At 35.3% G+C, this 22,835-nt stretch overlaps 1 protein-coding gene across 7 annotated transcripts in view; it reads right to left on the bottom strand.

Moving 5' to 3' along the window:
- Positions 1–22,835, bottom strand: part of QKI (QKI, KH domain containing RNA binding) — a 159,010-nt gene that overhangs the window by 32,418 nt on the left and 103,757 nt on the right. For all 7 annotated transcript variants that reach the window (XR_015726167.1, XM_045805470.2, XM_045805468.2 and 4 more), the window contains exon 4: positions 16,528–16,671. Coding sequence is in view for 6 of the 7 variants with exons in the window: in XM_045805470.2 (XP_045661426.1) it covers positions 16,528–16,671 (144 nt within the window). In the remaining variant the exon portion in view is untranslated. The remainder of the gene's footprint in view (positions 1–16,527; positions 16,672–22,835) is intronic.

The following is a 22,835-nucleotide window of genomic DNA, read 5'->3' as shown; positions in this document are numbered from 1 at the left end:
CCAACCATCAGAAGGGCATGCAAACAAATTAAAGGGATGTATGAAAATAATTGAACTAAAGAAGATACACCGAGAAATCACTCACCTATTTTTCTATTAAATAATTTTACATCTTTAATAAAAAATCAACATATAGTAAATTAACTTTAGAATACCTGTGTAGAATACCACACGTTAAGTAAGGGACAAAAAAAAAAAAAAACTAAACTAAAATGCATTATCCCAGCCAGCATATTTAGTTATGGGATAGAAACATTAATAATTAAGAATAAATAGGTACTACTAAGTGTAAAATGTTACATAATAAATTCAACATGCAACTTCTGAGGGATGCATGGAATATAATATTAAAATAGAAGGACCTTTTATATAAACTACAAAAATATTTCCTAGAGAATAAACACATACAACCTATTATCTTATGCACAGAATCCCTTGTTTTATATTTGTAACACCTTAAATTTAGAGTTATAAGCTATCTAGAGTGTCAACCACATTCTGAATCCGTATAATAATGAAAAGGAGGATGTTTTTCACACAGACTCTATATTTGTAAGGGCTTGTTCACAACTACCCTACACAAGACATATCTTACTATTATTGCCAAGAAGCTCCAAGTTTGGGGAAAGGCCCCCTGTTCATTTTAAAAATGCCAACCCACTTTCACACAACATGATGGTTGGACAGACAGTAAAGAGATTCCAACACAGCTCCTCAGTGATTTAGGACAGTGATTGAAGTCCTATAACCTACACCATGTCACACTTCTTAATCTGTCCATATGGATTGCTCTCCAAAGATATAGTACTTTCAATTATTTATGAAAATTCTAGTTGGAATAGGCTCCTGTAGCCGCTCTAATGCAGAGTATGGGGTGGGGTATAAAAAGACAATGATGTGGAATCCAGTTACATTTTGTTTAGCATTGTCCCTCTCTGTAAGAAGCAATTAACCACATTTAAACTTCTGCAAGCGCCTCCCCCATCATATTTCCTAAAGCAGTACAGACCCATTTGTATCAGAGTACCTTATATAGAGCATATAGTGTGTTATGCTATTTTGATTCCAATTCTAGATCTCTGATAAGGACTTCTCTGATGGTCTTTGTAGTCTAAATTTAAATGAGATTTCTGACAATCTTCTCTGTCGTTGGGTCAAGGTTTATTAATTTATTAAGGTCCAACAGTAATATTAGAACTACAGGATCTTAATCAGACTACTTTGATATATAATTATACTTTAAGATTAATATATAAACAAAAATATATTTATTGTACTTTAAAAAAATACTCATTTTGTACTTTCTTATCTGAATTAAACAATCATTCTGCATACCTGTATCTCTTTGTAAAACATTTCTGAAAGTTGCATCTACATTTTCAGGGCACTAATATTTGCAACAACCAAATTTTTACCTTCCTTATGAAAGTAAAGTGGTTTGAAAATGTTAACAGACTACCCCAAAGATCTGATTTGTGGGAAAATATGTTGGTCTCAAAATTTTAAATACTTAAATTTCACTAAGTGTTTTTTTCTGGAGGGCAGATATAAAACACTATTACAAGAACTATTATTATTACTGATATCTTGAGGACGAGTGAGGTTATACAAGCCTAAGTGATGTTCATCACTTTAGGCATTTCATTTTCTCACTAAAAAGTGATTATACTAAGACCCAGTTCTTTTGAGAGACAGGAGAGAGCTGAAGGTCTCTCTGAAAGTATTTACATGCAAACTGAATAATTCAGTTTATAAGTTTGAGTACCTTGTTTTCCAAAAAAGCATTAAATGTTCATCTTACTTGTAAGACAAAGATGACATGTGTAAAGATATATATTTGTTACATGCACTGAGCAAAATTAAAGTTAGTATCAGGTCAATGCTTATTAAAACAAAACAATTATTTTAAGAGAGTTATTTGAAGATATATTTAATTTAGGAGGCAAAATTTCTATCTATAGTTATCACTTTCTTTTTCCTCCAGAGAGCTGGAACAAAGTACCTTTCCTTAAATGTGCTTACTGTACTATATTTAGTGAATAAACAAGGCTTAATAAGCGGATCGTCTGCATAAAAGCATGGATCAACTCACTCTCATTAAGAATTTAAGAAGCTATCAGCCTTCTATACAGTTCTGCCTATATGAGAGGAAGCAAGGACTGGCTCTTTTCAAACCTGTAATTTATGAGTTTATTCAAACCTGCCAAATTGCTTTAAGTAAACGCCTCTCACATTTGAAAATTCCCATGGCAACTCATTTTAGTTTGGCAGACAAGCAGACCCAAATTCAATCCTTTTATCCTGCAGCTAAACCATTACAATAGTAATTCTGCTCTGACACTCTGAGGAGACTGCTAATTACTGTACTCTGGGTCCCTAGACAGATTTCCCATTCAGATTAAAATGGTTGTGCATGGCAGAAAACAGTAGCAACACCTTTCTTTACATGACAGAGATGCTCTCTTATATTACAGCTCTATCAAGGGCCAAGTGCATCACAGCAAGATATCTTTTAATGTATCTTTTAACACCTTACCTTCTCTCCCAATAAAATGAAAAGGAGGACAATACCACCAACTTGAATGAGTGACACTACTGTCAAGAACTAAATGTAGTACTATCAGTTCATTAACAACCCAGTTAAAAACCTTTAACTCCAAGATAAGACTATTCTAGCTCCAGAGTCGTCATCTCTCTTCATTTCTTTTCAGATTATAATTAATACACAGTTAACTATGAGGCAAATGCATATAGCATTAGAAAGAAGAGAATCTTTGGGCAACAAGAAAAGCAAACTTTTAAAACATTTTGTCGTGGATCCTTTTCTCTCTACCACTCTCCCAAATTTTGATAACATTTGTTTTTTTTAACCACTACAGTGAATTAAATTTACTGGATACATTTTTTCCCCCAATGTCATAATGTTCCTCGAAATAACCAGAAGCACTTTAAATTTCAAAGTCCTCATCTAGAAATTTGTCAGAATCTATTATGTATTAGATCAATTATTACTGAGCTCTACGTATATAAACGTTTTATGAAGTTACGAGTAAGCTATAATATTCAAAACTGATTCATGTTCAAGTTCTCAAATACCTATAAGCAAACTTAAAGAAAAAATAAAAGAACAAACAGACATGATTATTCCCACCATAAAGTTAAAAGTTGTAATGTTAAAAAGTGAAACGACTTATGACTTGTCTGGGATTGGTGGCATCTTGTATGCCAAAGTCTGTCTTAAATTATGAGATGATGTAAACTTCAGCTGCCTAGAAACATTAATTTCTCTAATACAGGTTGGTGCTGCTCATTTAGTTTAGTCTTTCCGTTTAGTATTTTACTTAACAGAAATCTTTACCACTGTTCCTATTGAAAAGGAAGAAAAATTATAGTGAGAAAGAGGGTATTTGGCCATATGTCCCTCAACTCTACTTTCTCAGTCTTCATATCGACCTAAGCCCAGCACAATATCCCCCCTACTTCCACTATTCTAGTGTTTTTGAGGTTCCTTAGGAGAAGATTAGAAAACATCATAGGATATGTATCCATAGAAGGTCTTGGCTAATGATAAGAAATAGTTATTATTTTCCAACTAACTGGAATGAGAATTGAAAGAGGGATGGTATCTGATCACCTAAGATAACAGATGCATTCCCACAGTCAGTGAAAGTGTGAGAGAGAGTGGGGGGGGAGGGAGAAAGATGGAAAGGAGAGAAGGAGAGGGGAAGGGAGAGGGGGAGAGAACAGGAGAGAGAGAAGAAGAAAGATGGAAAAAGAGAGGGGAAGCAGGAGAGAAAGACAGAAGGAGAGAGAGGGATGGAAAGAGGGAGAAAAGGAGACGGAGAGAGGGGGGGGAGAGAGAGAGATAAAGATGGAGGTGGGAGAGGGAGGGAGGAAAAGAAGGGAGGGGAAACAGACTTTTATGTATGATGTTACTTTTTAGTAACATTAATATATGCTTTCATAATCTTATTATGCCACTGTAAGCAAAAGCCTATAAAGTAAGACTGTGGACTAGCAATGAGGGTACATTTTGTAGGTAAGGAATAGAATTACTTTCTTTTTGTGCAGTCCCTCCTGTGACCAGAAATTGAGCTTGTAACTGCCACAGCCAATGATGTAGTTGAGGTAACCAGTCCATACAACATATTAAGAAAAAAAGAAAAAAGAAAATCTTATATTGCCATATAAATAAAATAATAATTTTTACCTTTACAAAGTCATTCTAAGGCAAATGAGCAATAAATAATAGACCAATTTTACAAATAAGGTAATAAAACCTCCAAGCTTAAGTGACAGTCCCTGACCATGCATGATTTGTGCAACCCTACTACTGCATCTGTCACCACTTTTAATGACCTGGCACACAAACACACTGATGTCTCTATGAGTTCTGTGTCTTAAAAGTTCCAGGTCAAGCCTCACCTACCTATGTGAATGAAGTCGTCTTCCTTAAACACCCAGTCCAGCACCTGAATTCTTGTAAATTCAGTTAACATCTTCTCTAACACTGACTGCCACCTATATACCGCTTGGTACTATCTCTCTAGAAAATGTGTTGCATGAAGTCAACTGGCATTTTTTGAGGAAAAAAAAAAAGACTTCAAAATTATAGCAAGGGGGAAAATTGTCATTATATAAAATGTAGAGTGACATCTTTTAATGATGCTAAATCCCGTTCGTATAGGTTATGTAAGCTATTCATACACACATATACATATACACACATGTACCCATGTGCATACACCAAATTAGTTTGCTACTTCAGTGTTTTCAAGACGAATATACTATTGTGCATATTTTCACAATAAATGAACATTTTTATACATTTCTTTCAGTAATTCACAAAAGGAGGGAAAAATGGGTAAGAACAGGAGAAAACTGAACATTTTCAATCACCTTCATCTAAACAACACTTATAGAACATATACTACTGCAAAATAAACATGTTTTTAAGTGTATTTGGAATAGTCATATGCTGGACTATAAGAAGTCCTAATTAGATTCAAAATGACTAAAGTCTTACGGAATACATTCTCTAAGAAAAAAATTAAATTAGAAATCAGTCACAGTAATAAGATAAATAGAATAGTCCCATATATCTGGAAACATCTGAAAATAACCCATAGGTCAAATTAGAAATTATAAAGGAGATTCAAAAATATTTTGAACTGAATGGTAATGAAATTACAACATAACATTATTTTTTGGAAGCAGCTAAAGCACTATAGAGAGAAATTTGTATCTTTAAGACAGAAGAAAGTAGAATAGAGAAAAATCAACAAAACCAAAAGTTGGTCCTTAGAAAGTATCGATAAAATTAATAAAGCCCTAGAGCTAGGCTGATGAAGGAAGGAAGGAAGGAAGGAAGGAAGGAAGGAAGGAAGGAAGGAAAGAAAGAAAGAAAGAAAGAAAGAAAGAAAGAAAGAAAGAAAGAAAGAAAGAAAGAAAGAAAGAAAGAAGAAGTCACAAATTGCTAATGTCATCAGTGAAAGAAAGAACACGACCACAGATCCTACAGACCTTTAAAAGATAAAAAGGGGAACAACTTCATGACAAAAAGTTAAACAACTTAGCTGACAAAGATGATCTCCTTGAAAAATATAAAAAAGAAAATATCTGACAAGTTTCATATTTATGAATAAAACTGAATTTGTAATTAAAAGCCTTCCCATAAAATCAAGAAAACAAAAAAAGCAAGCCACAGAGTAGGAATAACTGACCAAGAATTTACTCCCAAATTATAGAAAGAATTGTTAGAACCGGGGGGGGGGGGGTTGAATAAGTCAATAAAAAGAAGGTTTAAATAGATACTTCACCAAAGAAGACACATGAACTGTCAAGAAGAACATTGGAAAGATGCTTGAGATCATTTGTCTTTGGAGAAATAAAAATTAAAATTACAACAGGTGAAAGTAATCAATGAAATACTAATTATCAACAAAAAGGTAGAGCCCACTGATACATGCAACAACATGGATGACCTTCAAAAAACTTTCACATCTTACTACATGAAAAATGGCAGGCACAAAAATTTTTTCATTTATATGAAATATAATAAATGCGACACTGAATCTAAAAAAGTTGAACTCATAGAACCAAAGAGTAGAACAGTGGCTGCCAAGGGCTGGGGGGTGGGAGAAATGGGGAGATGTGCATCAAAGGGTGCAAACCTTCAGCTTTAAGTTCTACAGAACTTATGTATAGCGTGGTGACTGCAGTTAACTTTAGCGTATACTTAACATTTGCTAAGAGCAGATCTTAAGTGTTCTTACTACACACAAAAAATAACTGTGAGGTGATGGATGTGTTATCATCACTGTGATAACCATTTCACAGTGTATACGTAGATCAAATCATCACGTACACCTTAAAAAATCACACTGTACAACCTAAATATACGTAATTTTTATTGGTCAATCATATGTCAATAAAGCTGGAGAAAAATAAAGTTTTGAGACCATTAAAAGGGGGTGGGGAGAACTAACCCCAGTAGTTTCCTGGAGGCAGCAGGAGGAGATAGTTAATTGAGGCAAAGGGGTGAAGGAAATCCTGACCGTAGTATACAGTTGTCAGAAGTCACACTGCATACTTAATGAGTTGCTTTAATTTATGTGTAATAAGAAATGGAAAAAAACCCTTTAAGTTCCTTTCCTTCAAGTCTTCAAAATGACTATTCTTCTGCCCTGAAAAACAGCTCAACTGTATTTAAATCAGACCCATGAACTGCCATATTATTTCTTCAACGTATATCTCTAGAACACTAGATATGAATATACTTCCAGCAAAAAAAATTGATGGTCAATTAAATTTGGAAATGGTTCCTACCAGAGTTTCACAGTACTTACTATAGCATATTAAAGGCTTCCTTTACCTGGAATACCTATGAAAAGTGTCTCATGGAATACAGTTAGGGAAAGGTCACTGCCCTAAATATTAAGGATCTTGTCTTAAATAATTTTCTGTATCCTAGTGCCCTAAAACACAGTCAACCTGGAATAAATATTTGTTAATCTGAAAAGAATACTAGGATAGCTGCACTGAGTAGCCAACTATTACCTCAAACTTACTATGTCCAAAACTGAGCTCCTGATAATCCCTTCAAAGTCTGTTCCTACTCAAGTCTTCTTTATCAAGCAATTACATCCTTCCAGTTATTCGTCTACAATCCTTGCTTTCTAACATCCCATAGAAAATCCATTAGCAAAACTTGCCAGCTTCACTTTAAAAATACGCTCAGAATCAGACCATGCTTCACTTTTACAGCTATCTTGGCCTAACCCATCATTACCTCTCATGTGGATTAATGCAATAGTCCATGAGTTAGCGACAGCAAATGCCTTTTCTGGGCATACAGTCTCTGCTGCAGTTACTCAACTTACTACTGAAGCACAGAAGCAGCCATAGACAGTATGTTAATGAGTAAGCATGGCTGTGTTTCAATAAAACTTTTTAATGGACAATGAAATTTGAATTTCATACAATTTTCACATTTCATGAAGTATTCTTCTGATTTTCCTCCAGCCATTCAAAAATGCAAACACCATTCTTAGCTCATAGGTTATTCAAACACAGGTGGGAGGATGGAATTGGCCCATGGGCCGTAATTTGCAGTCTCCTATGAGAACTTCCTTTCTTCCACGTGTACTCTTCACTCTGTTTTAAACAAAGCAGGTCAAGTAATCTTTGAAAAATAATAATCGGATCATATCATTCCTCTCTACTCAAAGCCCTCCGATGGCTTCACCCATCCTAAACTAAAAGCTTGAGTCCTTAAAATAGTAGACAATAACTGATCTATGATTTACGTTCATGTCCTAATATGTACATGAGCATATTAAAACCAAATTAATTACGAACAGGTTTACTGTGTTCTAAAAGGCAAAATGAACTGGAAATTTGTAACACATTACAGTATCACTGTAGCAATTATAAAGGAAATGAAAACATCTGATGACAGAATTGGTAAATGAGTAGATTAATTTAATCCACAAGCTTTCTCTAAGGATCAAATATATGTTAAAGTGATTTGAAAAGTAATAATATAAAGGGAAAAAGTCATTATTCCACAGTTCAGAATTCTGTATACTTGTATAAGCATATTAGGGAAATGCTAAGACTCTAAGAAGAAATTCAGCCAAGAAATTTAACAGCCCAGTTTATTCTGAAGGAATTACAGAAAAAGTGTGAGAATTATGATGTGTATAAGAACAAGCATTAAAACTTCACCTGAAGAAAGCATCCTAATTATAATAAAGAAGTTCAACATGTATGTTTAAAAGCCTAAGGTTTATATATATAAGAACTAAATAATCTACTTAAAATATAATTTGTCTAACTACAAAATAATTCATCATAAGGGCTATATTAAATTAGTAACTATCATACAATTCCAGCTGAAGATCCAAAAATTTGTAGAAAATACTGCCACTCTGCAATAAGTCCTACCACCAAACAAAAATAATCAACATACCCTGTCTTAAATATTAAGCAAAAATTAGTAAATAATCCATATTATAAAATTCCATATGAATCACGAAAACTAACTTGTATAATAAAGCTGTTATATAAAACCAGAAATCACAAATCCCTAAATAATTCCATGTAACACGAATTTCCTTATAGGGTACACTTAAAATAAGAAGGCTATCACTGTATTAAAGCTCATCACAATGCACAGTTTCTTCCTGTAAAACCTTAACATTCTACCTGCATATTTAGCAAAATTCTAATGGTCAGTTTGAGGATTTCCTCATAATCATTTTAGAAAAAGTGATTTTTTTTTCTTGCTCATTTCCTTCTACTCCATCCCTGTACTTCCAAATTCTTTCCCCATTTATAAAATAACTTAGGAAGAAAAAAATAACACGTGGAAATTAAACTTTATGGTCACATGGAGCTATTCCAAATCCTAAAATTATTTCATTAACATTCTCCTTTGACTTTACCTGTTTTCACAACTACCTGCTTACAATTGAGTCACTTCCTCACCACATAGGAGTTTCATACCAGATAGCAGCTCACTTGATGCCCTACTTGCAGAAGCCAGTATAGAGCTCGAATTTTATTTTAGTGAAATGGCAATTCATGTCTTTTTTTTTTTAAGATTTTATTTATTTGAGATAGAGAGTGAGCGAGAGAGCATGACTGGGGGGTGGGCAAGAGACAGAGGAACAGGGAGAAGCAGGCTCTCCACTGAGTGGGGAGCCCAATGCGGGGCTTGATCCCAGAACCCTGGGATCATGACCCAAGCCGAAGGCAGACGCTCAACCGACTGAGCCACCCAGGCGCCCCGCAATTCATGTCTTTAACATGTTTTACCTATTGTTTTTAAAATCACTCTAACTTACGGGAGAACTAAATGGAGTAAAACTAACAGTGGGCAGAGAGATTACTTCAATTGGGTGGCAGGAATACATATGCTCAAGAAATACTTTGAAGGTAGATTTATATCAGCAGTTGGTTTCTGCCCAAAGATCAGCAAAATCAGGACACTGTTCTATAGTCCTTTTATATCAGTAAGTATAGTTTAAATTTTCACAAAAGATCACATTGTAATTATATAATGGTACACTGAAGGCCTCCAGAATCTGAAGCAGTATAGTTCAAGTTTATGCAAGTGAGATTCAAACAACAGAACAGACTACTTAAAATAAAAAGATTTATTTAGTAGATATTTGGTGGTAATAGACTTACACTTGTCAGGTAAAAACATTATATGTAACTAGAGAAATTATTCTTCCCTAATTATGCATGGTTTGATTTGTGATTTAAGAAACAAAAGAGGTTTAAATAAACTGACCATTAAAATCAAAGAAATATCTGAAATGAAAATGGTAGTATTTCCAAAGTAAACAAGTTCTTTAGGTAAAATGCTATCAGAGTCTACTAATGGATGAAGTGTGAGTCATCTTAACCCCTTACCTTTGCAATGAAATAAGAATTCTGAACTATTTCCTGAAGGAAAACAAAACAAAACCAAACCCCAAGTGCTCTAATGATGCTAAGGTTTCTCTGAGTCCATGTACTTGTTTGAAAAATGGGGGGGGGGGTGGCGAGGGGGAGAAGACCTACTTCATAAGGTTTTGAAACCCAATTTGATTTTAAAGGGTTTGAACTGGTTTACTAAACATTTAGTTATGTGTAGTGTTATGTGAATTAATGGGGACAAATTAAAATCATCAAAATCTTTGGAAAATTAGAACCCTGTCACATGGAGTATAGGTACAATCTTTACCCAGATTTATTAAATCTTAAAAATCAGCCAATGCAAGACACAAAATCAACTATTTATTACATTTAATTATGAAATTTCAGATAAAGCAAAAAGTCTCTGCTCTCCACTCCCTTCCTCCCCCCAGGTCCCACAAACCAGGGATAGATCTTTTGCTACATAACATTAAACAAAATGGGCAAAAAACCCATTAAAATACATGCAACTCTTTCTACATCTATTTCTTTCCAAAAATCAACTTAGTCTACATGGTTAGATAAGAAACATTTACACGAAATAATACAAAGACAACTGCACACTTTAGCTATATTCTGTAAATGAAAATGTAATCTGAATCATACTCTCCATAGAAACAATATGAAACTAGGGACTGTGCACCTGTTCAAGACATGAAAAATAAAGGTAAAAATAGTTTTTTGTTACAAAAATATCTGTAATATCACACAGCTGCTTAATATAAAAACCTTAAAAACCAAACATTTATAAGAACCATGAGAATTATTTTATTCACATTTTTGTAATTAAAGGGCTTATTATATAATTATTTTTTAAACAATTAGGAAAGCAAAGATTTAGGACTTTGGTTAATACCCAGGGTTTTAGACTGTGTTGGGAAAGAGTCATTTTCATATAACACTGGCAGGGCTGTAAACTGGTATAAATTTTCTGGAAGGCAATTTATGAATTATGTATTAAAATTTAAAATGGACACAGGGCGCCTGGGTGGTTCAGTTGGTTAGGCATCTGCCTTTGGGTCAGGTCTTCATCTTGGGGTCCTGGGATTGAGCCCCCCATCAGGCTCCCTGTTCAGTGGGAAGTCTGCTTCTCCCTCTCCCTCTGCCCCTCCACCCCCACATAGTACCCTCTCAAATAAATAAAATCTTAAAAAATTAAAATGCACTTACCCTTTAACCTAATAATTCTACTTCAAGAGATTTATCCTACAATTTTACATGCACAAGTTAATTACCCTGTTTGCCAAAGTTATGCAGCATCTTCTCAATGAAGAGAAGGGAATGGTTTACTGCTGGACATTCTGCTGTTGTATGTTTAAGGGAGGTGCCCTCAAAAGATCCAATAAGCCAGCATGGAGTGGGAGGCTGATGGAGAATGGAGAAAAAGACCAGAGGTAGTGAAGCAATAAATGAACTGCAAGGCCAACAGTACTGAAAGAATCATTTACATAAATAATAAAATCTTAGGGGAAAAAATTCCAGCTCCTTTTCCTCTTGTCCCATACTTTCTTGAACCAGAGCCAATTAGGCTTTTAAATCCATCATCAAAAAAAAAAAAAATCAATTGGTGAGATCACCAATGACCACTACTTGCTAAATCCAATGATTAACTCCCAACTCTTATCTTAACCGAACAATCTTCAGCAACAATCTCCTACACTTGGCTTCCGGGACTCCACGTTCCTAGTTTTCCTTCATCTTTGGCAGCTCCTCTCCTTGTTCTCCTTTGCTAGATCCTCCCCTTCTTCCTGATCTTTATTTGGTGAAGTACCTGAGGTTCAGTCCCCAGACTATTCTTCACCTTTATCCAATTCTTAGATGGTGCATCCAGCTTCCTCACTCTAAAAGCTCTTGATATGATGACAACTTCCAAATTGACGTATTCTAGTCCCATCTTCTCACCTAATCTGATTATTCCAACCAAATGCCCACCTAACATTTGGTATCTCAATGTTTACACTTCCAAACCCAATGTCTTGACTTCCCTCTCAAACCTGCTCCCTTAACAGTATAAACAGGAGGGAAGTCCAACTGCTCAAGGTAAAATCCTTGAAGTCTTCACATATACACAACACCCAATCCATCAAAATTCCTGCCAGCTTTACCTTGAAAATAAATCCCTCATCTACTGTCACTCAGCCCCTTCAACACTAGTCCATGTCACTTTCACCTCATTCATGAAATACAAATGCTTGTGCCTTGGCATCTCTGCTTTCTCCAACACCCTCAAAGTGTCTATTCTCTATTCAGAATGATCCTTTAAAATACAAATTAGACCGTGTTATTCCTCTCCTCAAACTCCTCCAATAGCTTCTCATGTCAGACTAAACTCTAATATCCTATAGGTCTCTGTAATCTGCCATCTCCCCCATTTTCCCTGACTTCACCTCCTACCACTCTCCCACCTGCTCCCTAAGCTCCTCACTGGACTCCCTTTGACACACCTCAAAAATATCTCTGGGCTATCACACGCTTGTTCTCTTTGCTTGGAATCCCTTGGATATCCAAATGATTGCACATTTCAATGAGGTTTTTTATTTTCCCAAATGTCACCTTCTAAGAGGCATTCTCTAATCATCCCATATAAAATAGTATTTCCTTAATCCAAGGCTCTCGATTTCCTGCTTTATGTTTCTTTACCTTTTAGCACAACCTAATATGGTTTATATTTGTTTTTGCTTATTGTCAGTAATCCAAGCTGCCCCATCCCCCCAACCAGAAGGTAGGCCTCAAGATGGCAGACACTTTGTTAGTAGTCAACTTTATTTACTCTCTCTGTATCTTCAACAGCTGACACAGTAAATGCACACAATGAACATTTATTGAATGAACTCAAAGGCCCAGAAGGGAGAAGACTGAAGTTTCAAGAAATCAATAAATACAGAATGATTCAATTTGTGGGTCTAGTGTAGTATGTGTGTATACGTGTGTGTACTTTAGGTTTGGGGGGAGAGTGAAAAATGAAGCCTGAAAGATAACCTATGGCAAATCAAGAAGGACCTGAAAAGCCATGTTAGAGAATTCTCTATTCTCCTCTTGGAGTAAGAGGGAACCACCAAGAAGTTTTTTTAAGCATGGAAAGGTTATGAATAGACTGCAATGTAAGGATGGGTTTGTGGGGTCCAAAACTACAAGTACGAATACTGCCTGTGGGGTTTTGAGTAACCTTGTCTTGAAATAAGGGTAAGAAAATGAGAGTGAAAGGACATGAGCATATTTGGGGGATGCAGGAAGTAAACCTGACTGAATTTGGTATTTTTCTGGACACCTGATAACAGCTAGAGACTCCAAGCCACATGTAGGATATTGAAGAGACAGAAACAGCACAACTGAAAATTACTGTTAACGGACATGTTAAGTAAGCCTTCAGAGTGAAATGGTCAACAGAATTTTGAGTATCACTACTCTCAAGATAAACTTTGAGACATGTAAACCACAGAAATGTTTCAAAAAGTTTTCATGTAATACAAGAATAAATTAAAAAGATCTACTGACAGCTCACCGCAGGGACAATCTGAGGTTAGACAAAATGTAAATGCTGATAAGAAATGTGTTATCTTTCATGCACTGATGCTGACAATCCGTAGTCAAATCCAACTGTTAGGGCAATAATTCTTTTCTGCAATTCTGAATCTAATAGGAGGGCATCTGAAATAATACATTTCAAAATAATTGCTAGTCTCCGTATCATTCCCTTTACATCTGTTACACGAACAGGAAAAAATAAATCAGAATTAACCAATTCATTTATATGTGAATACTTTTCAGAAGATCAAGATGGGTCCATATTTTCAATCCAAAAACATTATTTTGAAAATATTTAAGCAACAATAAACTAAAGGGTTCTATAAGCCTCACAGTGAATTTTTTTATAAGGGTCAAATCAATTTACTTAAAAAGAATAATGAGTTGAGAAGGAACTTGTATTTTATCCAATTCTGAATTAATGCATTCATTTTATAATCAGCACTTGGAAAGAACAGTATGTAAACCTATACAATTATAAAACAGTATTATTGAGTCAGCATCAAAAAGCTACAGGAAACTTTTAGGAAACAGTTATGCGGTAGGCATTATGCTAAGCATTCTCCATGTATTATCTAACTTCACAATAATGACATGAGAATCCAGTGATCTTCCAATCTTATAGATGAGAAAAGGAAGACAGAAAAAGCCACAAAGGTGGAATTCAAATCCAGAAGTCAGCTCTCAAATACGATGTGTTCTGTCTCCCAACAATTTATAAGTAAAAACCCAAATCACTTGATACTTCAGGATTGTAAAGCTTCTGTTTTGTTTAAACCTTTGCTTATCAGGGCACCATCACCAGAAATGGATAATAATGTTGAGTTTAATGAAAATAAATTCCCAGGCATAGCACCCATGTTACAGTAAGCATATCTGACAATATGGACAGGATTAAGAAATTGCTACAAGGTTAAATCACTTTATTGAACCCATATCTTAAAAGTACTTTTAGTCTACAATTTGTAATTCTAAGAAAGTTTTATTACTTCAAAGGTGGTATTTAGTAGCAATCCTAAAAGTACTTCCATAGGGAGACAGATTTATCACCAAAAGAGATCTTCTCCTTTAAAATATAAATTGTGTGAATTTTTAAAAAAGCTTTTGCCATTTTTTATCTACTACTACCTCTTCTACGGTCTATTCAAAGACAACTCTAAAACCAAAATGGTCCTTAGAAGTCATTGACTCCAGTTCTCATTTTGTAAATGAGGAAACAGACAGAAATTTACTAACTTGCTGCAAGACACATAGCTAGTTATTAACACAGCTTCTAATATGATGCTCTTTCCCAGGTTAATAACTTTTAGAACTATAGTAGTTCACAGACTGGCTGGAATAAAATAATAGGTCAGTAAGAGTTTTAATTATCAGACGACAGGTCTATTTGCTATATTAGGTGAACTTATGTACATAGTATTATGTGAGCTGAGCATTTTCAGTTACATATAGCAATAAAAGTAATGTTAAGTAACTCTGATCATGGGACTAACAGTCCAATATACTTAGAAAATAGCCCTTTTCTATAGAACTTTTCAAAACTGCACAATTATTAAGGAAAAGGAGGAGGAGTATATGGTTTAATAGTACACAACCATAAATTTTAGTTTATAATTTAACCTGTTTATAAGATCTATTGAACAAAATTTATGTGAAATTATTTTCTTCCAAGTAGTTAATTTTGTCCAGTAAATAGAAAATGTTTATAGCTTTTAAGTTTATTTACAGAATAGATTATCTGGGGAATAAAGAACGTCAGACGCCATACTCATTTATGTAAATGTCGATACATTTTTGTTTGACAGAATACTAACAGTATTCCAGGTTTTTTTTCTTTTTTTAAAGATTTTATTTATTTATTCGACAGAGATAGAGACAGCCAGCGAGAGAGGGAACAAAAGCAGGGGGAGTGGGAGAGGAAGAAGCAGGCTCATAACGGAGGAGCCTGATGTGGGGCTCGATCCCACAACGCTGGGATCATGCCCTGAGCCGAAGGCAGACGCTTAACCGTTGTGCCACCCAGGCGCCCCTAACAGTATTCCAGTTTTATCCACAGCAAATTAGGGTCCACATTTCTATCATTTTTACCAACATAAAAAATATTTTTAAAATGACTTTGAAAATAGTAATTTATTTTTCATTTTCCATTGAAAAAGATAATACTCTGAGAGTGAGTGCAATCATCATTTCTAAATGAGGAATTACTAAAGGGTTGTGTAATAACGAGGAAAAGACAAAAAAGGAGGGGCTGGGGAGGGAGAGAGAGACAGGAGGATGGGAGGGAGAAAGAATGAGAACAAAGGTGTTTGGGGTCATTTCTTTATGAGACGTCACCCTCCAAAATTACTTTCAGTGTTTTATCTAAGATCCCTAAATATGAACTTTAATAGTTTTCAGTATCTTAGGAAAAAACATTAAATGAGTTGAAGTGTGAAAAGTGCTCAGAATGGTGCCCGATGTATCAGCAAAAGTTAGCTCCTATTTTTCTGAAAGAAAATTTTATATTATGGGAAAATTTCACCACGGAACATTCATCTTTCTATGGGAGACAATGACATGACAGGAGGGTGCTCGGAACCCACAGGCAACTCAAACAACGCACTCCTACTAACACAGGTCCTCCAGCATAAATATTAGTTGTACAGACTCTTCTCTGCAGGTAACACTCTTACCTGCTTATAATGAGAAATTGCTCCCCACCTCAAAAAAAAAGAGCTTTCATCACCCTACTGATAATGCACCTACTTTCTTACCCTATAATAGAATGATGCAATAATAATAACACCTTTGAAAAGTAGGACACTGAGTTTGCTCCCCTATTTACAACATTTTAGGCTTTCACATTTTAGGATTTGAGCAATGTCTATGTTTGCCCATTACACTAAACGAGTTATAAATTATTTTTATGTTTTGAGGTTAAATAAAATTTTTAAAAAATAACTTATTCTTTATTAACATAAGCATTACAATAATTAAAAGAATTAAATGGAAAAAGGGGTTGGGCTCCAAATCGAAGATCTGGAAATTACTTACTGCAGGTACCAGTAATTTCTTCACTTCCTCAACGGCTCTCTTCAGTTTGATCTCTGCTCTGTTTTGAGCATCTTCCACAGTGATCAGTACATGTAAATCTTCATTGAGATGCTCCCAGTTAGGCTTGCCTCTGTTCTGCTCCTCCTAAAAAATTTGCAAAACACATTAACCAATTTTTCTTCTCAAAGAGAGTTTATTTTTCATAATACCAACCTGTTGCCAGTTATTTGAGCTATATTTGCATCATTTTGCTATGAGGACATTATAAACCTTTCGAATTATTTTCCTCGAAAAAAGGCTGGGTGTGAGACTATGGGGTCAAATGACAGTTAATTTGACAAATATTTGTTGAACACCTACATGTACCAAGCATGGAACCTGATGCTGAACTAAAGATACAACAGGAAACAAGGCTGTCAGATCCCCTGCCACGTTTTTATGTACTAATAAGAAACTTATTATGGAGTCCCCATCCTTAGGTGATCATGAAAAGCATATTACTTCTTCTATACTTTACTTATGGGATAAATAGGTCATGAAGGCTAACTTAAGCAAGTCAGCCGTCAATGTCACATAGCTAAGAACATGCCAATTTAGGAGCTGAATCAACATTTTTATTCTCAGATTCAGTGATCTTTCCATTTCTGTATAACTACTTTCAACAACACTGGCTGAATTCAAGATTAGGATAAGATTTTGCACAAAAATATTATTGTGTATGAGAAATGACATTTAATATATCAAGTAATAATTATGGAAACATTTCACTATAATCATTACAAGGAATATATGTTCCCATCAAACCTTCCTTTAGGAACAGTGCACTATAAGGCCACTATTTATATCAACTCAAAAATCCTAGTTTAGTAGAAAACATCAATGTTTCATTTCCTTGATGTCTTCAAATCGCTTAGTGAGGAATACCCCAGTTTGGAAACAGTCAAGCTACAGGGAGGTTTCAAAGTAGGGTTGTCTACATTTCCTAAGATATGATCATTTCAGAATTACTTCTTGTTGTAAGTTTTAAAGATAATATATAAACACATGTACAAGTAATATGTAATTAATAAGTTATTTAAAAACATTAAAAATTTTATAAAAAAGTAAAAAAAAAAAAAAGGTATGTATAAAAGTACCTGGCTCAGTGCAAGGTACTATACATAAACAAGAGATAATATGTGTGGTTGTACTCTCCTCTTAAATGTCACTATTTACTTAATTTTGAAATTCTGGGGTGCGGTAACTGGGTGGTGGGCATTAAGGAGGGCATGTGATATAATGAGCACTGGGTGTTATGTGCAACTGATGAATCCCTGAACTCTATCTCTGAAACTACTAATAAACTATATGTTAATTAACTGAATTAAACTAAAACTTTTAAAAATAGTGAGATTTCAATCAAAGGAGATAAAAAACTGACATAAATTAATAGAACCAATACAATGAAACAGTCCTCTACTACAATTTACAAGTTTGCAGAGCTCACGCTAGGGAAAATATATGGACCTTAGCCAATAAGGATGGAAATATATTCTATGGTCAAGTATATGTTTCTGCCTTTATTTTCTGTTAATATCATTAGTATGAAAATGTATCCTAATGTTTGCTAATCGGAATGGTGCCCAAGAAAAAGTGATCCCATTGATAAATGATGTGAATAAAAACTGTACTTTATGAACAAAATTTAATTTTTTTCACTTTCAGTTATTTTGATATAAATACTAATGAGGTTGTTTGGAAGTAACTATTTAATTTAAAAAACCTGTTAAGTATTTCCTTTTGCCTAGGGGACAGACACCATGAAAAAATGAGAAACTAGGGCATCAATGAGTTAAAAAATTGAGAACCTCAGGGTTCTCTGTATGCCGAAGAACATAAAATGTATATACACATATCTCTACTGTGGCAAGAAAAATCAATTTTTAAAAATACAGATTTTAATTTTTATGTTGAAAAATGTTAATATTTTTTCACCAGAATTTGTATTTTTTTTTACTTATCAATTCTTTTGGTAGGTAGATCTAATAAAATGACTTGCATTTTTGGATGAACCTAAAAAAGTGTGTCTATATTCACAAGTAAGGGACTTCTGCTTCCAGCCAAGATAAAAATAACAGGGACAAGATTCACTCTCCTGCCTGAAACAACCAAAAAAACGGGCAAAACATAAGAAATGACAGTTCTCAAGCCTGTGAACATCAGCTAATGAAGACAGTGAGGCTGAGAGATGGCAAATCAATGAAGTCAACCCCAGAATTACCTCAGCTCTCTAGCTTAGTCTCCAGGCTGCAGCCCTGGGAAGGGTGCCAGGCTACCTCTCTGGGTTGAGGAGACAAAGCTAAAAATCCAGGGAGAAAAACGCAGCTAGAGTTCAGACAAGAGTGCTATAAAGAGCTATACCGAAAGAATTCTGGAGATCTGCACAAGGTCCACTCACACACTCAGCTGAACACTAGTCAGTGCATATGTGTGAGAGGAAATACCAGGCTGGAGAAAGAACCAGCCACAGGGCTCAAGGTAAAGGTGCTGGGTTCTCACAGAGAGCCAGACTGAAAGACTTCATGATTCACAGACACTGGGTAAAGTAAATAGAAGGTCTTGCCTCCGTAATGGGAAATAATTAAACCTGGTCTGAGCACCGTTCTGGTGCCACCTAAATAAATCTTAAAAGCTAAACCTAAAAGGATGAAAAGTGTTTCTAACTTAACCATGTCCTAGAACAAAGCCCAAGAATACTTACAGGAATAGGAAACATCCACCCAAGAAAGTAAAAGTAACACTATTTGGCATCTAATCAGAAATAAACAGGCATGCAAAGAAGTAGGAAAATATAACATAAATGAGAAGAAAAACCAATCAAACTAACCTAGAATTGTTATAATTAGTAGACAAAGACACTAAAAGCTAGTGTGCGTGTGTATGTACGCCCATGTGCGCACACGCATATGTGACACAAATACAGATACTAAAATAGATACTACTACAATGGTAACTGGGGAACACTTAAAATCCAAAATATTTAGAAAGGCATAAAAATAAAAACTAAAATCATAAGTGACTTACCACAGAAACTTTTATACATGGAAAGACAAAAAACCAAAGGACTTGAAAAGGAAGAGATACTATTTACATCATATGAACAGAGAATAAAGTTTAAGTATAATCTGACATTGCGCTTTACTGAGTTTATTGAATAAATTTTCAAGTTGTAAAACACCTTGGTAAATGTACTCTTAATTCAATAACTGAAGTGCCAGTTAAAAACTGAAAATAAAAGTTATACCTATCCTAATGTTTGCTTCAAAATGAAGGGTTTTGCTTAGTTTTAAAAACACTTGAAAGAACAAAAACTTGCAGACAAAGATAAAGATGGCGAAATTATTGTAATCATGTACTTTCACTCCCTCCTAAAATTTTAGAATACTGCACAGTTTGAAATGTACAAAACTCATAAGGATGGGAAAGAAAACAATTTAGAAACCACAAAACATATGGGCTAAGCAGTGAGGGATTTAGCTAATCCCAGGTGAAAAGGAACCAATTTCTGCTGTAGACTACCCTCCCCCAACGCTACCCCATCCCATCCCCCAGGGAAAAACCCAAGGAAATGGCAGCAATAGTAGTAGGGTGAAGGGGTTAGGACTGGAAGACTAGCTGAATTCTCATTAAGGAGCAGCTGATAATCTCCACAGCTCCTCTCCCCAGATAGCTGGCACTCTGTAATACCCAAGCAAAAGACAAAAAATATATTCCTGAAGAGTTCCACTTTACAGAACTGGGTTGCTGCTGAGCCGGGAGCCTGATGTGGGGCCCAATTCCAGGACCCTGGGATCCTGACCTGAGCTGAAGGCAGACACTTAACCGACTGAGCCACAAGGCACCCCTAGGACTGGGTTCTGAGGGGCAGTTCGTGGGATCACTTACATACTGAAGGCTGAGGTGTCCAGCCTTCTCCCCCAACTCTACGTCTAGAGTTTGGGCAGTCAGCCCACACACTAGGGGAGGGAGACTGGAAGACCCTTCTCTGGGAGTCCAACCAGCCCAACAAACAAACAGAAAACAACCCCAAGAAAGCAACCACTGATCAGAGAGAAGAAAAATTCAAAATTCTGCAGAGAGTTAAAAGAAGATACTTATCCTTGAAACAGATAAAGGATGCTGTTAAAAAGAATTCAAAACATAAAAGGGAACTTGAAAAACTAAAAATATAATAAAGATGAAAATCTTGATAGATTGGAAGATAAAAATTTAGAAGCTCTCCCTCCAAGTAAAAGCAAAGAGAGAGGTGGAAAATGGTAAAGAAGAGTATAAAAATTAGAGGACTAGTCCAAGAGGTCCAGAAACTAAATGACAGATGTCCTACCAAGAAAAAGAAAAAGGAAGAAGGGAGAAAAATCATCAACATAATGCATACTTTTACAATGAAACTGAAGGATAAAAGCTTCCAAATGAAAAGGCCCACTGGGTCCTCACCACAATGTAAAGAGCAGATGAAAACTAAAAAAATAAAATCAACTATCAGCAACATAAGCACGCAAGATAGCAACAGGGAATAATTACCAAAGAAACTCCAGTGGCGGGGACGGGGCGGGGGGGGGGGGGGTGAGTGCGGAGAGCCATGTTTTCATCCTCGGACTTCACAAAATGAACATTATCAAACTTGATTTTTCAAAAAAAGGTTTTAAGATCACTCTACCCAGAAGCCACATTTATCAAATTGTAGTCCATTTTAAACCCAGGTAGAGTCAAGTAAATTCCTTCAAGAGTGAGTTTTAAGCCTAGTAATTATTCAACACAAACATAATTTCTCCCTGTATTATTTTTCTGTTTCTGTAATGGATAATAAAGGCAATCTGGAATTGGCAAATACTGCAGGAGAAGTCAGTAAAACCTATCCATAAATGTTCTCTTAATAAGAAATTACAGTAGGATTGGGGTACATACTTCTGCACTCAATACCTACATTAAGAGTCTACTCCCTAAATTTCCCACTTCAATAAATAATTTGGGACAAATAAAAGGTTGAAATGAAGCAGGGAGGAGGGATGGCAAAATGGACATACATCCAAAATAGTGTATCTCTCAGAAACTTTGGTCGTGGCATTGATTTCTTTCTTTCTACAGTTACATTTCAAATTTTATATATATATATATAGAAAATATATATAATATATATATTATATATTTATTTATTTATATATAAATATCTTAGCCTTTTACCGATTTGAGAGAGAGACTGAGAACAAGCACAAGTGGGGAGGGAGGCTGAGGGGGAGGGGCAGAAGGAGAGAGAGAAGTAGACTTCCCACTGAGCAGGGAGCCCGACATGACACCTGTGACACGGGGCTCGATCCCAGGACCCTGAGATCGTGACCTGAGCCAAAGGCAGACGCTTCACTGAGCCACCCACATGCCCCCAAATAATACTTCAAGAGTCAGTAGCAGAGATATGATGTAGAAAAAACAGCTCATTAATACTCATGATTACAGGTCTGTTTTATAATCACCCAGAGCAATGTCATGTCCTTTAATGTGCCACCAAATCTTCAGCAGTACAGAAGAACATGTTTTTTTTTTTCCAATTGACATAGTCCCAAATTTGCATTCCAGCAGCCATCCCTACTGATTTCTAGGCCTTCAAATTCAACTGCCAACTTGACAGGTGGACGGCACTGTCTCCAAAGCACTCTCAACATGGCTCAACTGGAGCTCATTATCTCCCTTCTCCAAACTTGTCTACAATTGGGTCTCAGTTATTATTGATCCTAATTAGTGCAGATTTTTTAAACTTGAGGACAAAGACTAACTGGTTTTGTAGAAAAATCTTTGAAATGCAGTCATAAGGTTATTTGTGCCTTGACAGAGAAAAGTTACTATATATATACCCATTCAATTCACACAAATTTCAGGCACCATTTCTTGCTTATATTCATTCCATGTTGTAAATAAATTGGCCTATTCACAAACATGGATTCTAATACCCATAACTTTGTACAAGTTATCACCTACGTCCAGAATGCCTTCTTAAATATTTGCTTTTATTTATCTTTTGTTCTAAGTATCATACTGCAATTTATAATTACCTGTTCTAGCTTATTAGAAAGTTCCATCTTAGCTGAATACCAGAATCATGTCTCATTGATTTTTATACTCTTGACAATATGTATATAGCTGACTTTACACGTTATCTGGCCCTTAACAAATATTTACTGAACAACTGAGCTTTTATTATTGAGGAGTGTCATTAAAATACATCAATACACTACAGTTTTCCCCACAGGGCTTTGCTGTATTCATTATTTTTGTGT

Source organism: Ursus americanus, chromosome 11 (genome assembly GCF_024610735.1).
Source record: "Ursus americanus isolate L20-20 chromosome 11, mUrsAme1.1.p, whole genome shotgun sequence".
Lineage (NCBI taxonomy): Eukaryota > Metazoa > Chordata > Mammalia > Carnivora > Ursidae > Ursus > Ursus americanus.
The sequence above is the reverse complement of the archived record's forward strand: the minus strand, read 5'-3'. Positions and strand labels throughout refer to the sequence as shown.